General features: G+C 43.0%; 1 protein-coding gene, 1 long non-coding RNA gene and 1 other non-coding gene across 12 annotated transcripts in view; 1 reads left to right on the top strand and 2 right to left on the bottom strand.

The window, feature by feature from the left end:
- Positions 1-20,624, bottom strand: part of iqsec2b (IQ motif and Sec7 domain ArfGEF 2b) — a 46,459-nt gene that overhangs the window by 17,273 nt on the left and 8,562 nt on the right. For 6 of the 10 annotated variants that reach the window (XM_061770727.1, XM_061770778.1, XM_061770700.1 and 3 more), the window contains 2 exons: positions 13,524-13,703; positions 501-801 (listed from right to left, as the gene is read on the bottom strand). In XM_061770727.1, the coding sequence (XP_061626711.1) occupies positions 501-801; positions 13,524-13,703 (481 nt within the window). Of the gene's footprint in view, positions 1-500; positions 802-912; positions 1,833-13,523; positions 13,704-17,114; positions 17,260-20,624 lie in introns of those variants that run through there. The other 4 variants (XM_061770754.1, XM_061770770.1, XM_061770762.1 and 1 more) reach the window with 4 other exon arrangements.
- On the bottom strand, positions 1,392-1,464 carry trnav-aac (transfer RNA valine (anticodon AAC)). The gene has a single exon. It is a non-coding gene; the product is annotated as a tRNA-Val (tRNA).
- Positions 1,967-18,920, top strand: LOC133476866 (uncharacterized). Its single transcript, XR_009788173.1, has 4 exons — positions 1,967-2,100; positions 7,764-7,876; positions 8,066-8,506; positions 17,774-18,920. It is a non-coding gene; the product is annotated as an uncharacterized LOC133476866 (long non-coding RNA).

Here is a 20,624-nt window from a genome sequence, read left to right as displayed (position 1 = left end):
GGTTGAACATGATTTGCAAATCATTCTATTCTGTTTTTATTTATGTTTAACACAACGTCCCAACTTCATTGGAATTGGGCTTGTAATTTAGATTATTTTTATCGAACGTTCGTGTTTGCCTCCTCACCATTTCTACTCATGTTCTCATGTTAACAACGACCAAAGACAGTGATCGACTCAAATCAATGGTCAATGATACAATAAGTATACCATTTTACCAGTACTATTGAGATAAATAGTATAGTCTTACAAGGTAGGAGCTTTTCTTTGGATTTCCTCCATCACCTTACAATCACTTTGTTTATGTCAAACTGCCGAGCTGCTTCATGGTTCCCTTCTGACGGCAATAGTGATCACTCGACGATTTTTTTTTTTCAGTTCAGATTTTTTTTACTTTTTACACAAGTATCGCTTTCAGGTACTTTATAAAAGACGGCTATTTAGACACTATCTGTAATTATTACAAAAGCAAGTTTTCCGGTGCTTTCTTTATTACCTACCTTCTTATCCTGCAGATCCGTTGAGAGTTCATAACTGTCTGAGAGAGCCTTGCATCTCTTGTTCTCCTCCTCCTCCTGTTTGCGAAGGGCTAGGCTGGCCGGTTGGTGGCGTGTTCGCAGCACCCAGGCCAAGCTGGCAGAACCGGAGGCAGTCACACATGAGGGTCCCCTGGAACCAGGGGGGGTCACGCTGCTGTTGCTGTCACTGTAGCGCTCTGAGCCACGCAAGTAAGGTGTCTGGCTGAAAGTGCTGTCCTTGTGGGTGCCCGTTTCCCCCGGACACTGGGACTCCACTTCCACACTATAGAAGAAATAGCTTGCACGATTAGAATGGCTGCGTAAAAGAAAACAAGTCATACATTTATAGAGTTTGTAAAGTGGAACTAAACCTACACCTCAGGGGGAAACTGACCTTGACGCAGTGAAGTTCATGTGGAACTATAATCCTCAGTAAATCAAATACAGGTGCATCCCAATAAATACAAAATATTGTGAAAAACTCTCCTTGCATCATTTTTCATTGCTAACAGCAAAAGGTAAAAAGAGACATGTTGTACTGTAAGTAGTGTGCAAAAGTCTTGGGAATTTCTACGAAATACAGTGATCTTGACATGACCATAATAGATTTTCATTTAATTTAGTTTAAGAAAGGCTAGGTAGGTTTACATTGTTGTGTATTAGTTGTTTGCCTTAATTTGTGTTTTTGCTTCACTGTGTGTATTTTTTTCCACTGCTTTATTTGTCATGCACACAATCGTATGGTTCTAAAATTCAGGTACAGGTATTGAATTCAGTGCGTCCCACCATTATATGCACAAATTATGATCTATGGCCAGTAATGCAAGTGTGATAAAGACTATAAAACATTCTTAAAACTTTTAAAAGAAAACATGTTTCCGCCCGGTCTCGAACCGGGGACCTTTCGCGTGTTAGGCGAACGTGATAACCACTACACTACGGAAACCTTGCGTAGGTCGTGCACGATATTGAAATATGAAGTCACGGTATATAGATAAAGTTAAATATAGGACCTATTAGAAAGTACTTTATCGACATGGAGCCCGAAGTTGTCCCACAGTAGACGACTGCACTTCCGAGCACTATAAACAGGTTTTAAACCACATTTTAGTCCAAAATAAACAGAGTTGCAGTCAGTAGAGCAAGAATAAAAAACACTTATTCAAGTCCAAAAATCAGCACAGTTATCCATATTGTGTTGTAAAATCCAACTAGAGGCTGGTCGTCTGTTTTTCGAACAACCCGTCACACTTTTCCTCCTTGCTGAATGTTGACGTCATCACACTGGGACCATTCTGCCCTCAACAGGACAACGTGAAACGACAACTTAGCGCGTTGAAAAGCCAGTGCTGTGTTGCACGGTTGTATCGTCGGACGCAGAGCACGTTTTTGTTTATTATTTGCTTGTTTGTTAAGTTAGCTTTGGTCCTCAAGTCAGTTCGTACGTGCCTCAACCAGGAAGTACGGCGGCCCAAAAGGAATTGAAGGCGTATACGAGCTGTATTCAGTCATCTTGAAAATTGATCACAACAAGCCAATTCTGAGGTCTTATAATTAGTAGCCAAACATTTCCACATCAATGGTAAGTCTCTCAAAGTGTGTTTCGTTCATTTTATGTTTTATGTAATAGGGTGTGCAGTTGCAATTGCTATAAAAACCTGTCAGAAATTCCAAATATATTTGTTAAAGTTACAGTCAGCTTGCTTGCTAACTGAATCATGTTGTTAAGTGACCATGGCTCATCAAATGCTAATATAGGCCAAAAATGTCCACCATGCCTTTCTAACAACATAAAAACTACTTAATACAATGAATATGAAGTTGATTGGAAAATTTCAGATTCTTTGTGAAATGGGGAACTTTCAAAGTCACCTGATGGTGATTATTGACTTGGGTCACATTGACGAAATTATACAGGGAGGGAACCATGTGCTGCATTTAGAACAGTAATTCCCAACCATAGTAATCCCCCACTATTAAAGGTGGGATCAAGACAGTCCTATTGCAAATAGCAAAAAAACATGAGTAATTGATAGCCCCCCTCCCAACAGTTTTTATAATTGCCTATATTATTGGTTTAAACCATAATTAAATTAAATTTGAAGCCATATTGTGGCATCTTAGTGAGTTTCAGAAAGTGCACAAAAGCTGTGAATAAGTGGCTTTTAGATTAGTTTTGAAATTCCTTGATATGTTTTGGAAAAGCACTCCACCGTAAAGATTTACCAATATTGGAGTTGGTGAGTTAATTCCTATACATTAAGATAGACCCTCTGACTCAGGTTGGTTTTGAAAATGATGACATCGTAATGCTGATCAAACTGAGGTTTTCACAGGTGAAAAAGGTAAAAAAAAAAAAAAAAGTAGTTTTAAACTACTTTTGCCAATCATTATTAAGGAGTCTAGATTTGTTAATGTAGCAGTTGAAAGGTAAAGTTTAATATTCTGACTGGGGGGTGTGGGGGTTTGGCCCTGGGCAGATGTTAAGGAAGTCAAAACAATGAATGTACATGCGAAATTTGTTTGTATCTAAACATCATGTCTTGATATTAACATGTACTCTATGAGCAGTAAGACTAGCGCAAAAGCTAACATTGTATGAGAGGTGTCCTGGCTGGTCCACCAGTATTATAATGATATTATAAGTACGTGATATGGTCTCTTTTGTAACAAGAAAGAGTGTACATTATATTGCAAGACAGATTACAAGCCAGTGTGCCATACAAATTATGTCGAAGCTGTTATTTGATACATAATTTCAACATACTGTTGGGTTTTACAGTCAATAAAATGTTCTGGCAACTCAATTTCTTCTTTTTTTTGGTTATTTATAATTCCTCCTCCTTGGCTCCTTAAATAGAAAAACTCATAAAAGGGAAGGGGGGGGGGGATTGGGGTTGTTGGACCTTTTGTGGGTGGTGAGGCAGTTGTTCAGATGAAAATGTTGTTGCTATGGCAATGTATTGACCGTTATCACTTTTGAAGTGGGTGTTGAAAGATGCTCTACAGGTTGTGAATGACAGTCTAAAGAACACTGCTCATGATTAAAATGCTTCCTACCTCTTTCCAAATGCATTTAACAATGAAATTGTGAAGCAATCCTCCTACTTTTGGTTGCTTTTTTTTCATCTCATGTAAACTGTGTGAAATGGAAATTTGGCATTGGGCAGATGGTATTTTCATTCAGCTGAGTCACATGAACCTTGGGGAGCAACAGGCCTGGTTGTATAAACATGTTTCTCAATTGTTTTGTTTTTTTCTTAATTTATTTGTAATTTTTTTGTTGCCCAAGATTTCTGAAAGTATATTATAGGAAGGGGGAAAGCAGGGTGCATCAAACATGAAGGTGGCCGTATTGCAGCAGGCATCTGCACTTCATGATTTATGCAAGAGACACTTAGTGGTCCTGTTAAGAGACCCACAGGGAGATTTTCTCAAGAGGCTCATTCATAGACACCAAGCCAGAGTTTCATTGCATCTAACCATTTAATTGGACTAGCAGAGGACACATGTTCTAAGATAGAGTAGCAAGATGTGTATATGCACAGTTGCATGTGTCTTGCAGACAAATGCTTTGACATACTTGCACATGGAAAATCAAATGAGACCCATTGAGCTCAATCATACATTTGGTCGGCCTTTGGTAAGATGATAATGTTCAGTTTTGAGTGAGGCTCTCAGAACAGTAATGAAATGTATTTATTTCAACTCGCCAACTGTATAAATTGAAAGATTAAATATTTCCACATGTAAATGACATACAATGACAGTCTAATGTTGTACAGTAGAAAAAAAAGTCCTCCAATATCCTTTTACAATTTACCTCAAATTGGCCATCAAAAAATATCTTATATATCTTTTGCAGCACGGTGAATAAGTGGTGAGCACGTCGGCCTCACAGTTCAGCGGTTCGGGGTTCGACTCTCGGCTCCGGCGTTTCTGTTTGGGGTTTGTATGTTTTCCGGAGGACGAGTACCCGGGGAAAAAAACTAAACAAAAAAACACGTGGGCATCGAAGACTCTAAATTGTCAGGTAGGTTTGTGAATGTAAACGGTTGTTTCGTCTCAAAGTGCTCATGCGATTGGCGGATGACCAGTCTACAGCGTACACCGCCTCTCGCCCGAAGTCACCTGGGATAGGCTCTAGCACACCCGCGACCCTAATGATGATAGAAAACGGATGGATGGATGGATGTACGTCTTTCTCATATATTATTTATTGCAATTTGCTACACCAACAAAAACATACTGGTAAATCAATACATGAATTTGTCTTTGGCACACATGCAAGTGTATCAAAAGTTGTGGCCAGTGCATACGTTGCAACTTATATGTAATTCAGCTGTTTGTAGTCATCAATACATAAAATAGCGAGGGATCGACAAGAGCGCCAAGATACTGTTGTTTTCTCATTAAATATTGATGTGCTTGCTGTGTGCGTGCGACAGAGCGGCAGTCGGTCCAACTTCGCAGGGGTGCCCAATAATGAGCTGCTTTCTAATCCTTCACGTTCATCTCAAGTTGTTTCGGTGTAAACAGTCATCGTTTTTTTTCACAAAGCTTGATTGCAAAGGAGACAGCATGATGCTCTGCGACATCCCAAACCAGGAGCAGACATAAACAAATGTCCTTTGTGTCATCAAGCAAAGGTTCGACAACATTCTTTTGTGGCCACACCGAATGAAGACAACCAACTCTTTTACAGGGTTAGAGCATTCTTCACCCACCAACACTCACTCAGTGTTGTATAAGGCTGCAAACTTGACATCACATAACTACACGAACACAAAGATTTATACTGAGAAACAGAGTTTGGGGGTCGGGCAGTGGGGGCGGTTTTACACGTCCGTGTCACAGTCTGCCCATCCTGGGCTGGAGCGCCCCAATCATGAAGGCAAAGCACAGTGGTGAGGGAAAAAAAATGTCATGAAATATAACTGGAATTTGGTGGGGAGGGGATCTGGATCAGCATGTGTATCTAACCTAAGGCCAATCTCGGACGGACAACATTCTGAGTAGGTCTAGGCATTTGTTCCGGAAGTCTAAGTTACGGAGTAACATTTATTGCAAAGCCAGTTAAAACGGATTTTGATCAGAGAAGGCAAGCTCAAAACGACGCAAATCTCACTGGGTATTTCACCTACTCCTGTCAAACTTTTGTGCCCCCCGGTACATCTCCCATTCACTGAGAAGTCTGATTTGGCCTTTACAGAACAGAAAGCAAACACACAAATCCTCTTGAAACCAACACATTTGCAAGTTGTTGTTTTTTTTTATGTCTCAGCACCAGATAAATCTTTAATCATTTAGATAATCAGTCAGTCCCACTGTATTCGAACTTGAGCGCCTTTGACACTTACTTCTCTGTGGTGTGTCAAATTTGCAAGGCATTTAGTTTCAGTTGACAGGGAAGCGAGCACACTGAATTATCATCTGAACAGTATGTACACTAATAATTAGTGTCTTAAATACAACCCAGAGTATGACTGAACTCTATTGCAATTTCAATTGCAATCACGTTTAAGTTATTTGAAGATGGATTCATCAACACGGAGCATGAACAGGTGTAAAATATTCCGAATACACATCATGAAAATCAAGGCCCCCGTACAGCAACACATCTGGTGACATAATTTCTCTCCCCATATACAGTTTAGTGACCCTGACACAAAACAGGAGAAAGAACCAACGATAAAAAGTTCTTACCATGCTGGAATGGGCAGAAAAATGACCTAAACGAGAGGGTGCAGCATGATCTCAAACACACCTTCCCCGCTTTTTTTTTTTAATCACACACATGCACGCATACGTTTCCTCACCTTGAAAAGCTGCACAGGCTGCATTCTTTGAGGTTTCTTGTTGACAGCCTCCACCCTCCCTGCACTGACTTACTGATACAGGCACGGAAATAAAAAGGGAAATCAACTACAATTCCAATTAAGTTGAGTTGTTGCGTTAAAGGGAGAGGTGGCAAAAAAAGACTGAGAAAGTTGAGGAATGCTCATCAAACACCTGTTTGGAACATCCCACAGGTGAACAGGCTAATTGGGAACATTACAACATATTATGAAGCGTGAAATACGACAACGGAGACCCCGGACTGTTGAACAGCTGAAGCTGTACATCGAGCAACAATGGGAAAGAATTCCACCTACAAAGCTTCAACAATTAGTGTCCTCAGTTCCCAAACGTTTATTGAATGTTGTTAAAAGAAAAGGTGATGTAACACAGTGGTAAACATGACCCTGTCCCAGCTTTTTTTGGAACCTGTTGCAGCCATAAAATTCTAAGTTCAGGATTATTTGGTAAAAACAATAAAGTTTATCAGTTTGAACATTTCATGTCTTGTCTTTGTAGTGTATTCAATTAAATATAGGTCGAACATGATTTGCAAATCATTGTATTCTGTTTTTATTTATGTTTAACACAACGTCGCAATTTCATTGGAATTGGGGTTGTACATGGATGACCATAATTGTGGGTGTGGTGGGTCAAGGTCAGTTTGTAGTTTTGTGAATTTTAAATCACACCATGTTTGTATTGAAAGTCTGAAAGAACATAACGAACGAAACATTTCGACAGAAATAATGAGCAAATAGCAAATGTTTTCACCTAAAGACAATTTGCTAAGAAACCCCTTAGTTATTGTTGCTAGGTCCAACAAGGTTGCAACATGATGCGTCAACAAATATTGTTACATTTTTGGAGTGTGTGTGGGGGGGGGGGGGGGGGTAACAGTCAGCCATAGAGCAAAGTGACACAAGAAAATCATGTAAAACAAATAAAGATGGAAGCTAACATGTCATAGGGTCCGACATTAAGCCTTTTTGACTGGTGGCCCAGGCAAAATCGTTATTGGCCCCATATCTTCATGATATAACTCATAACATTTTAGCGATTATTTCTTATTTAATGTCTTTATACTATAAGAAATTTTTAGTATGATTGCATTCATGGCTATGACTGTGTAGTACAATTGCACAAATAAATATGAATGCTTCAAAGAATAAATCAATTACCAAATATACACGTATGCACACATGGCCACTATATGGTGCTCAAGCACCTGCCCGTTTGCCCTGGACCAAAAAAGCTCCCTTTTTGCTGCATCCCATTTTTTTTCTTCATTCATCAATATTTAAAAAAATATATATTTTTTTTAAATTGTCATATACATGTATAAAACTCCGGAGCATACAACGTATACAACTCCGGAGGCACTGATGAAGGCATTCACTCTCGTAGGAGCCCACATAGGAAGACAAGAAAAGACTCTCCAAGAACTCATGGAATCGCTACACTCCCTCACACAACAAGTATCCCTCCTTTCCTCGATGATGCCATCCAAACTTCCACCTGTAAGTACGCCTTCCGTGCCCGCAGCCTCAGAGCCACCCCGCCTCCCGTACATTTATCATGTGGACGGACAACAAGAATCTCTCTTACCTCCGTTCCGCCAAACGCCTTAACCCTCGACAAGCTCGCTGTGCCCTCTTCTTGAGTAGCTTTCATTTCAGTCTATCCTTTCGTCCTGGCTCCAAAAACAGCAAACCAGATTCCCCGTCTCGACTTTACTCACCCCCCTCCAGCCCTGACAAACCGGAACCCATCCTTCCTTCCTCGTGCTTCGATGGAGCAGTCACTTGGCAGATCGAACAGGTGGTTAAGGACGCCCAAAAGACTCACCCGGATCCCAAGACCGGGCCTCCTGTTCGTACCCGATTCCGCATGCTCTGACGTTTTTCAGTGGGCTCACAACTCCAAACTCACCTGTCATCACTGGTATCACCCGCACCATTCAGTTCATCCAGCAGCATTTTTGGTGACCCAGCCTGTTTCAAGACACCCAGGAGTTCGTCCAAGCCTCTGTGCCCGAGGGAAGTCTTCACACCTGCCCCCAGCTGGGCTGCTGCGTCCACTTCCTATCCCGAGCCGCCTTTGGTCCCATATCGCTCCGGACTTTGTTACCGGTCTATCTCCTTCTGAAGGTAACTCTATGATTCTCACTATTGTCGATCGCTTTTCCAAATCCGTCCGTTACGTACCCCTCCCCGAACTACCATCCGCCTTCGAAACTGCTAACCTCCTTGTCCAGCATGTCTTTAGACTCCACGGTATTCCCATCGATATTGTCTCTGACAGAGGTTCTCATCCCTGGTATGGAAGGAATTCTGTAAAGCGGTGGCCGCAGCAGAAAGCTTGTTGTCAGGATATCATCCGCAGACCAACGGCCAGACGGAGCGGGCAAACCGATCACTAGAATCAGCCCTCCGTTGTGTTTCATTGGCCCTTTCCCAATTACCAAAATCGTCAATCCCACTTCCGTCCAGTTGAAGCTTCCACAATCCTAAAAGATTCACCCAACCTTCCACGTCTCGTTGCTCAAGCCTGTCTCCACCTGCGCCCTACACAACTGTGAGGCAGATAAACTAACCGCTCATTCGCCATGCTTACCGAGAGCAAAACTATATCTCAAAGAAACTAAAATGTAACGCTGAATTCAGAAAAGTGTTGGACCACTGTTCTGTGCTGAGCTGTGATTGTCAAGTCTACGTTTTTGGGGTGTGGCTGAGCAAAAAAGACAAAGAAATGGAGCACCTTTGGGGAGTACACATTTTTATTTTGCTCAAAAAGGAAATTAACCCTCCTAAAGAGTTGAGAGAAACAGCACACAGATACAGAGATATTGGAACCAGTAGCATGTTAAAAAAAATTGCAGATAGACTTAATGAGAGGTTCTGGGACATTACATCACCGCCAATGGTTTGCTAACAAATAGTGACAAGTGAGCACATCCAAAGTGACAAGAGATGACGAGTAGAATCGACTAAAATGAGTGCGGCGGCGAATGATGGTGATGCCTTCTGACAACTTGAGACGACAGTGGGAAAAGAAAAAAAAATGCAGAAGCAGGAAGCACAAAAGAGAACATCTTCAAGATTCTTTAACATACAGTGGTACCTTGACTTATGGGTGCTCCAACCTGAAACTTTTCCGAGTTCCGAGCTGTCGTTTGGGACATTTTTCGCTTTTCTGTGAGCAAAAAATTTGACTAATGAGTGAGTTTCAGGCAGTTAACCAGTGCTTTATTGTACAGTGCATTTTTCCTTATTAAAATCTCAATTCAACTCTATTTAATGTATAGAACACTGCAGCAGAAACAAAGTGCTATACATAAAACTTGAACATATGAACATTGAACACAGCACAAGTTAAAAACAATAAACACAAATAAGCCAATAACAGGAGGCGCGGCGGCCGACTGGTTAGAGCGTCAGCCTCACAGTCCTGAGGACCCGGGTTCAATCCCCGGTCCCGCCTGTGTGAAGTTTGCATGTTCTCCCCGTGCCTGCGTTGGGTTTTTTCCGGGCACTCCGGTTTCCTCCCACATCCCAAAAACATGCATTAATTGGAGACTCTAAATTGCCCGTAGGTGTGAATGTGAGTGCGAATGGTTGTTTGTTTGTATGTGCCCTGCGATTGGCTGGCAACCAGTTCAGGGTGTACCCCGCCTCCTGCCCGATGACAGCTGGGATAGGCTCCAGCACGCCCGCGACCCTAGTGAGGAGAAGCGGCTCAGAAAATGGATGGATGGAAGAAATAACATAAGGGCTCAAGACTCGTGCTGTGTTGAACGCCAAGGAATAAAAATGGGTGATGAGTTGGTTTTATAAATGGACAGTGAGGGCTGTTGTCTGATGTGCATTGGGAGGTTGTTACACACTTTAGGACCAGAAATGGAAAATGCTCTATCCCCTCTAAGATACCACTTAAGACTCTAGTACCTCCAGGAGCAGCTGGTCAGCTGACCTGAGGGACCAGGAAGTAGTGTAGGGATGGAGCAGTTCGGCGAGGTAAGGTGGGGTGAGACCATTTCGAGATTTGTAAACAAATAGTTGAATCTTAAAATGAACTCTAAAGTGCACAGGCAGCCAGTGGAGGGAGGCCAGAACAAGAGCTACTGTATGTGCTCCCTCTTAAGAGGAGAGCTCCAGCATTTGTACCCACTGGAGATGTTTGAGGGAGGGCTGGCTTACTCCAAAGTAAAGTGCTTTGCAGTAATTCATCCCAGATTTAATGAAGGCATGGACTACTGCTTTAAAGTGCTGCTGTGTAAGAAAAGGCCTCAACTTTGTCAGCTGCCTAAGGTGATAAAAGATTGACTAAACTACCGTAGTAAACTAAAGTTAAGTAGAACAAACATGTAACAACATAATTTTTGGGGGTGTTTATGGGGATCCTGGAACAGATTAATGGCATTTCCATTCTTTTCAATAGGGAAACTTGATTTGAGACAAGGGATTTGAGTTACAAGAAGAGTCACTGAACAAATTCAACTCATAAGTCAAGGCACCACTATATAAACGGGTACACAAGCATTATGCACCAATCAGATGCTGATACAGTAAACAAAATGAATGAACGGTCGCATGCACTCTATTAGTCCATCGTACTGCATCTATTAGTCTAGACAGTGTGCCGGTCGCACTTTCGGTGACGCGTCGGCTCGGCTCAACGAGACGAGGGGCTGCTACAGCCTGAAGCTGAGCAGCAGAACTGGTGGGCACCCTCATCCTCCCCCTCTACTCTGGGAGGGGAGAGATGGAAGGAAGAGAGGACAGGAGGAGGCGGACAAACGACAGGAAAGAAGAGAGTGAAGACAAGCGTGAGGCACAAACAAAGCAAAGTATGGTAGGAGCAAGAAATGGCCAGAATGGACAACATACAGTATTCATCAACCTTTTTAAACAGTCCAGTGGAGCCTCCAAAGTCAATGCCTCGGAAGTCGTACAAGCTAACAAGCAATGCCATAGACGCCGTAGACACTACAGTCTGGTCATCCTGAAAGGCAAATCCCTCGATCTGTGCTCCCTTCTCAAGGTTTCTTCTTTTCGCCCCTGATGGGGTTTCAAGTTTTTCCTTGCCTGATTGGCAGGTTTAAATCAGGGGATGTTTTCAGTCTTGTAAAGTCCTTTTAGACTCCTTTGTGATTCAGGGCTATCCAAATAAATTTGACAACTGACACATTTCCCAAGTAGTAAAAACTCTTTTTTTTTTATAGGCCATTCGTGTTTTCTTATGATCACGACATATCTACTTCCTTCTATCAATATCAATATAATAGTAGTAGTGTTAATAATAATCCATTTAAAAAAATCAGTAACATATAACAAGTCGATGGTTCAACCAGAATCTCAGATTGTGTTGGAGGTTCCACTGTGCCGTAATGCTACAGCATTAGGTGGCAGTGTTGGAGCGTCATGCAGTGACGTGGCTATAAACTGCAGGAATAATATGGAAAGAAAACTGGGTCAGAGGTCTCCTTGACTCAGTGTGCTGGATAATGCAATACAGTGGTACCGTCACTCACAACAAATTAGTTCCACGACCAAGCTCATCACTCAAATGAATCTTATGTGAAATAAGTTTTCCCCATTGAAATTAATTTAAATTCCATTAATCAGTTCCAGCACCCCAAAAAAAAATATTTTTTTGTTACACGTTTTTATTAAATAAAAATAGCACAGCATTGAAAGAAAGAAAAAATTGGTTTTGTGAAGTGTAATTACTGTACGTTAGGAAAGCCGAAAGTCACACAACACCAGTGTACGTTTTTCTGCATTTTGCACGTATTAAAGCTGTCTACTTTTTTCCTATATTCCTGCACCCTCACATCCAAAAATACCAACAAAGTCCCATTCAAAATGTTCAATGAATAAAGCCCATCTCCCTTCAAAAATGGTCCATTTAAAAGCATCTTCCCTCAAGCGTCTCAAGCCTAGCCACTGCATTTTTACTACAGGCAATGCACTTTTCCTATTCAACTGTACTGTGTCAAATCTGGTTGTTTTAGTCAGGGTTATGCTACAATATATTTCCCCAACTATATTTAAGATCCAAGGGCTCCAGCGCTCCCGCGACCCTTGTGAGGATAAGCGGCTCAGATAATGGATGGATGGATATTTAAGATCCCTATGAACTGTTTTACTGCCGTGGACGTTTAAATTCATCAAGTGGAATCCAACCGTTTACTGCCAACGACGAACATATTCATCAAGTGCGTTTTTCAACGGGTAGGCATGGAAGAGGGTCTCGCCCAGCTTGACTGTAAAATTGTAAATGACTGTAATGACTCACTGATCCCTGTAGATGGCGGCAATGCATCACTTTGAATTCGAACTCAGCACAGCTTTTGAGTAAAAGGTAACGATTAGGCAGTGAATCTTGGCTTGTCACGTCGATTATGAGGAATAGAAATTCCAATACGCTGGAAGTCGGACAGGTTTAGGCACCTATGGTATGAACAGAGTACGTGTCGCCGTAGGTAGTAGAAAGTGTGTGTTGTGATCGTGAGAAAAGAGGACACAGTTCATGCAATCAATGGCAAACGGCATGTAAAAAAAGCCATTGACGTTCAACTCGAGCTATGCGGTGAGTCAGCGTCGTTCACAAAGCGTTTCTTAGTTTTACATCTGTGATCATTTTGCCATCAAAATCTCTTTCTCAGTCTTCTTTTTGTTGTCAAAACTTGTATCAATGTCACCGTTCTGCCTGTCATGTTTCTTTTCACAAAAACCTTGTTTTGTCCTATTTTTAGTCAGAAACCAGTGTTTCTGGTGAAACCAACCCATGTTCTACGGCCAATTACAAAGAAACGGAGAAAGCTAGAAACAGACTTTTTTGTTGGTTTGGTGTTCTTATTGTCACAGAAAACAGTAGCATGTGGGTTTTGAAAGATCAGTCAAAATCCTGATGAAAACGGCTTGCAATAGGGGGAACTCATATATTCCCATCAATTCCCGTGGTAAAATTCCTTATATTTTGCAACCCTGACACGAAGCCAAAATAATTGCTAGGAACTCAAAAATCTCCTTGGATGGGGCACTTGTAAGTCAAAGTACCACTGTACTGTGTATGAATGAAGTGACGGTGGTATTTGTGCAGGGGGGCTTGTTGACAGGTGACTTGTTTTTGACTTGTTAAGTGCTTGAGGAGCCTCCTTACCTGTCCTTCTGTTGCAAGCTTTGGTCAGTGGAGGGGCAGCAGTACTGATGGAGACTGACGAAGCTGTGAACAGTCAGACTGGTGGAGAAGAGAGCGGCGAGGGCAGAGCTGCCCGTCGCCGTGGTGGGAGTGCTGGGAGCTGAAGTGGGCTGCTGCCCAGAGATGGACGATGGTCGCACACTGACAGCGAGGAGCGGAGATGTAGGACAAACACACACACACACGCGCACACACAGAGAAAGCAGAGACACACGAAAAGATCAGCACCAAAGCAGCGACAAGGATGTGAAGTGAGCAAAGCAGAGGGATCGTACAGCAGCAGGGTCACAATGAATGGCACATTGAAAAGGAAGTGTGACAATTTACAATCTGTGGATGAACTGTGAGGAAAAGGCCGCGACTGGAATGGAGAGAAAGGCCAGCCCATCCAATACAAAATGTGCTATTGAGGTTCAGCTATTACTTTTGTCCATTTGGGGGTCGCCATCCTCACGTTCTACACCGTAGTATCTGTGACTTTGAATGCGTGTGACTTTAAAGAGGACTTTGCAGCTGACTTGCCCGTCCGCTGCCATCACTGGATTATAACTCTCGGGGGAACGGCCAAATGTGAGTCCAACAAGGCGACACATCTTTTTTTGTCTTCAAATACATTTACAGTCTGTTTAAAAATTGTGTTATCGTTCGTTTCAAGTTTGTGGGAGGGGTAAAACTATTACAAAATATATGTTATGGTCTCTTTATATCGCAGATTTTCATCGATAGTGGGTGGGTCTACAATCTATCCGGGGGTTCACTACATTTCTAAATATTCCTCCAGGATGAAAAATGTAAAACTGCATGCAAAAGTGCACATCCGACATGAAGCTACTCTCCATTTCCCCTTCATCCTGACATGAATTAAGCAATGAGAGCAGTGGTGGAGATTAACATGTAAATGCTGGGCTCTCGCTGCGGCCAGATGCTGTCAAGGACACGCAGTCCCCATCATTTGAGCAAAGGAAAGCAGAGCGTTGGGCAAAGAGAGCGATGGCGCACCACTCCACTCGGCTCGCGGAATGGGCATCTGTGCGAGATGCATCGACCAAATAGAATTAACTCTTTTCCCTCAGGCTGGCGGCATGAAGGGAAGCAGAAATTAAATCCCATTTAAGGAGAACTTTGGTGATTTGGTGTTGTGGAGCAAGTTTGCTTTTTGAAATGTTAAACTACAGTCACGAGAGTGCTTTTAGTCTCATTCGCTGGCGGCTGTTTCAGAGCATTTTGAATGATCTTTGAAGACCCAGAGAATAGGGTGTTCTGCGACAATCTAAGCAACCAACCTACCAAAAAGAAAGAGTAGAATCTCTTCTTTCAAGACTGAGAAAGGGTTTTTGATGGAAAAATATTCATTTCTAAATATACAAATATACAACTAAATAACATACCGTGAGCTACGCTGACTCACCGCATGCCTTGGGTCGAACGTCAGTGGCGTGCCATCTTTTCTCACGATTGCAAAACACACTTTCGACTATTTACCGCGACACAATCTGTTTGTAGCATACATAAGTGTGAGGTGCCTAAACTCGTCCAACCTTCAACGTGTTGGCATTTCTGTCGCCACCTAATCTTTGTCTTCTACTCAAAAGCTGCGCTGATCTCAAATCCAAAGCGATGCAATGCCACCATCTACAGGGATCTGTTGGTCATTACAGTGGTTTACAAAGCTGAAAAAGTTTTCCTCTCGCCTCCTCCTCTTCTCTGCTCCAATGGGATAACTCTGCTTGATTTTATCTCACAACCCACCAACAAGATTGTTTTGCTTCCCCCATCCTCAAGTCTGCACAATGTAGTAGAAGATGGAATAGTCCATTGCATGAGAAGGGAGGGTTACAATAGATAAAACATTTTCATGAATTTTAAGCACGTGTATTAATACTAAAACAACAATAATTACTTTAAACCAATGAAAACTTTATTGAATCAGTTTTTATGAGACTGGAAATCTCATCATTGAAGTTTTTATGACACATATTGAGTCCTCCCCGAACATACCCGAAGCTCAAGACAGCTGTGGTTACTCTATCCACTGCAAAGGCTACCAGAAGTGACATTGCAATTGCCAAACACAGCGCGCTACACACTATACGCAATGGCGAGCAACGTGTCGGCGACGACGAGCAGCCGAGTAGCAGCTGTACAACAGAAAAAGACAGTGGCCACTGGCTCCATGTGACGCTATGTCAAAAGCATGTCTTTTTATACGCTCATGGCTTGAAATGGCATTATTGGCAGGGGTGCCAATATTTTTGAGCACGAGTATACGTATTATGTATTCATATATGTTTGCCAAGACATTTGATTGACATAAGAGGTCAAACGTTCACCTTTCACCCACAGTCATCTTGGATACACTCCAGCTTGCTCATAATCCTGAACAGCATATGTGCTTTGGTTGACACAAAATGGGAATTAAGATATGTATATATAGATATATATATATAAACATCGGGAATATAAAAATCATTTAACCTGTACTTCATAGTCACTGTAACAATATTTGATAAGCGTGCTAGCAAGAAGTAGTGTGACGGTATTACAGCGTGTAATCACGTAGGCACAGCGTTCTCTGCTTAGCGGCAGTGATATGAAATTCTAATTAAAATGTGATTACAGTAGTAAGTTATTTTTACAGTGTGAAACAAGGCAGATCACGCACAGATTATAAACCTTGAAGGGACAAGTCGCAAGATATGATCTGTGTCGCAGATGAGCCGGTGGATGCGCTCAATATTGGTAGCGGAGGTGCTGTTATGTAAGCCTGAGCTGCGCTTGCACACATATTTGTCTTTCACCAGCGGCTACTGTATAACATCTCCACTGAGATTGTCTCCTCTGTGCACAGCACCCATAGGAGCGGATTTCTGCTTCATGAGCACGTGTGCTTGAATTCCTCAGTGCCTTGGTGCGAATGGCGAATATCTGGGAGTGGTAGGAAGTATCAACACCATGCATCTAGCATGTACACAACCATGAACCCATGTTACATAAATGACTGGATTCAGTAGTTCGGTTATTTAACACAAACAAACCACTGTCACATGATGCTCATCAATAGTAATAGTACGAGGCAAAATAAAGCATGAACTGGCGTGACGTCGCGCATGGGCGAACAAATATGCGCACTGGCACTATGTCACTGAACTCACCCTTTGGCATGTAATACAAATGACTCACGTTCTATATCTCTGCAATTAGCAGGTCAACACAAGCACGAGTTCAATGTACAAAATAAACATCAAACAGGTCACAAGATTTGAGTCAAATGCAGGGCGGACACAGGAAGTAAGGCCGCGCATGTGTGAGGTGGCGTGTTCTGGAAGAGTTGACAGAGGCTGCAGGCAGGAGCAAGAGTGGGAGGAGAGCGAGCTACGCGAGAGTGGGAGAGGTCGAATACGGAGGAGGGCAAGGGTGAGCGCAATCCGGAGAGGCGGGAACGCCGTACGGAACGTGAACACGCAATAGGATGTGCACGGCACGCTTGCCGGTGTCAGCGTGCATTTGGCGTGGGGGCGTCGGCGTGTGGGTGAGGCTATGTATATACTTCACCTTCGCTCAAATGTCGCCATCCAATCTTTGTCTCAGTGCGAGCCACTTGAAAAGATGCTTTCACTATTTTGTTGCCCCCATGTCTGTGAACGAGTGGGCGTACACTGCGTCATCCACCTCCGGCGCGTGACCCGCCTGACTCCTGCTGTCAAACAAAGACGGTTGATTACCACACACGCTCCGTCGTGGCCTAAAGTTAAGGGTTGGGTTTGTACACCCCCCCCCCCCCCCGTCGCCTTCCACAGCTTCAGCCCCCCCCCCCCCTTCCAACACCAATACACTTTTCACTGTACGCTTGAGTCTCCTGCTGCTTGGCAACAGTGTGGACTGCCTGTGTGGGCGTACGGCGATGAGTGCCAGGCGAAAGCTCGGAGAAGGAGGGGCAACGCTTACAATTGCGATTGACTGTAGCGGGCACCTGCGAGCTTGTGCGCACGTGCGAATTGGACACCCTACGTGAAATATGAACGTGAATGACAAAAGCGCAGGGAAATGACCTCACGAAGCGGCCCAACTTTTCAATTCACCTGCGAGGCATCTCCCGCCACGAGTGCGTCTCCTCGTGTTGTCATTCAATCCCGCTGGATGTCTTTCATCACGCTCCTGCTCCCACTCCGACCATCGCCCCTCCTCTCCTCTCTCTATTCTGTCTCCCACAGAGTTTTTCATGGAAGAGCTTACGGCGTTCCCACGGTAACCAGTCTCCCTATTTTGCGCCGTGGAACGTGCAAAAAGCATCCCGCATCCAAAGTCAGACATGCATCTTCGGGAAATGACCCCTGAAGATTCAAGGAAACAATACGGTGATGGCGTGTACGCCTTCAAATGGGTCGTGATGAGATCCACAGTTGTGTTTTGGATGCAGACGTCAGCCTCCTACCAAATAACTAAGCAAAACCGCTCATTTGTCACGTGATGTACGCACGTGCACAGCTGCAGCTCAGACACAGATGCTGTTCAAATGTATTGTTTCAATTTTCATTGGCAAAAGCCATATACATTTTGCACATCTGAGGTCATTTAATTGGATGATTTTATTTGAAATGTCAACAATTTATGAACATTTTGAACACCTCATGCCATTACAATGTGTTCCTTAAAGGTCCCGTGCCAACAAAATATTTTTTTTTTGCATTGTTTTATGCATAACATAGGTCATAATGGGTCTGTGACAGGGTTTAAATTTGACATCTATGTGGTTTGTCGATTGAATGCAAAAGGCAATAAAGATATCTGTGTTTGTGATATGGATAGTGACCAATTATTCAAGTAGCTGACCACGTTAGGGTTTGTACCCACGCATTCAACTCATTTAAATATGTCATCTAAATTTAAATGTGCACTATTAGTGTACATATTGCACGTCTGTGTTGTTGCTGGAGGGAGGAAAACAACCTTTCAATTCTTCTGCATTGCATGCCCTGAATATATTGACAATTAAGGATCCTTAAATTCCTTTAAAAAAAAAAAAAAAAAAGGAAAGAGGCTGTTTCTAAACCTTGGCCATCCCTCCCTGACACAGGTGAGTAGAAGCTGAATACTGGGAATGCGTTTTCACTGTTTCCACAGCAACTACAGTATTGCGTTTCTCTCGCAGCAGTGAGCGCCGGTCCAAGGACATGTCACTTCCTGTGAGCAACTTACATATTTACTTGCATGCTTGCCAGTTCAAGAAGGACAATGACGGTGATGGCAAGTCTGTCATGCAATCCTGGCTTGACACTCTAACCTTTGCTTGAAACCCAAACTCTAAAATGTAACCCTCACCCCAACTGGAAACCCTCATTTTAAATCCTATCCTTCGCTTTGAACTCTTCATTAAAACGCTAACCCTGACTTAAAACCCTAATTTGAAACCCTTACCATTGCTCCGAACCCTTCTTTGAAACCCTAAACTTGGCTTGAAACACTTAACTGTTTTTGAAACCTTAACCAGCCTTTGAAACCCTAATTTAAAACCTTAAACTTGGCTTCAACCCCTAACCAAGGCTTGAAACCTTAATTCCTTTCCTACGAGTTTATTTTTCTCTCTCTCTCTCTGTGTACCGTTACAAAGGATTATCTTGTAAACAGCTTCAACTGAATCCAAGTTCGTACGAGGAATGCTTGATTTGAGTGCAAAACACCACAAAGCCCTGCACACTCCGAAATGCCGAGGAGAAGTCATATAAACACCACCCACACTCAGGTTGCCTCCCACCCACACACATACACGCACGCACGTGCACACACACTCCCGCTCAAGCGCATGATTTCAATTTAAGACATCTCCTTTTGCAGCATTGCAACATTTTGATTCGAGCTCAAAATAAACACCATCAATCTGCCGCCCTGAAATGGAGAAAGACAGCGGCTGCGGGAAAGTTGCGAGGGGCCCCTAAGAGAATATACGAGCCACGTCGGCTGGGGGCCACCTGCCACTTGCTTTCCTGTATCCAAGTGACTGTATGATTTGAAACCCTGGTCATCCATTATGAGGGTGTCAATCAAGCCGCCTATAATCATAAGTGCGCAGGCAAAAAGGGGAAAAGGAAAAGAAGGAGCAGTGGAAAAGTGCAGCTTGTCTGAGTCATAGCCGCAGCGTGCGGGTGGGGGTGGGGGGCAGCGAGGGGGAGCGCAGCGACTGTACATACGTGGGTCTGCATGTGTGAGAGTGAGCGAGAGAAAGAGGGGGGGGGGGGGGGGGAGTTTTAAATTTAGCAAATTAAGCTCCTTGTGAAACAAGGGCCCATCAGTGTTCTCCATATTGGCACAATTAATATCCATTCCCGAGAGCGCCGAGCATATAAACGGCAGGCTCACGCGAGCACCTTCACGGGGCCCATTTTGCCTTAAGCTCGAATCCTTTTTTTGGGGTGTTACATAACAGTTTTACTCTCCGTATCAGCGCCACTGAGGCCCCGACCCGACCCCCGATGCACATAACAAGAGGAAACGTCACATTACTCGGAGGGTGACTACAGGGTGTCTAATAATAGCAACGTGACAAGATTTGCCGAAAATGACAAAATGCTGAGTCTGCTTGGCACGGCCACTTCAACTTGAGTACAACGCACCAAGAATTTCGAAAATCAGACGATGGGATCTGGAGAAAATTCAATAAACACTGTAACATCGATATTTCGCAACATTTCTCTTTGACCATTCTCTTTCATCTGCTACTCTTCTCGGATTGGCTGGCAGAGTTTCATTAAAAAAAAAAAAAAAAAAGATCCACCAATAAGCTGAAATTCCAAGAGGGGTTCTCCAAATGGACGAGTCAAACTTACTGTGCCCTAAAAACTCAACTTAAATAGTGCAAATAGAACATAATTGGTGAGAGGAGCAGTGTGGGTAGTAGAACAAGTCATGTACAATATGTCGGTAATCAATCATTTTTCGTGGTATTATTTTAGATTCCATGTTTTTTTCAGAAAATTCCACAAAGATGGTGGCAGGTAACAGTGCACACATATATGTTTACAGTGGTAACATTCACCAGTAATTACAGTATACTGCGGTCACACTAAT

This window comes from Phyllopteryx taeniolatus, chromosome 1 (assembly GCF_024500385.1).
Source record: "Phyllopteryx taeniolatus isolate TA_2022b chromosome 1, UOR_Ptae_1.2, whole genome shotgun sequence".
NCBI lineage: Eukaryota > Metazoa > Chordata > Actinopteri > Syngnathiformes > Syngnathidae > Phyllopteryx > Phyllopteryx taeniolatus.
This window is presented reverse-complemented; position numbering and strand designations above follow the sequence as displayed.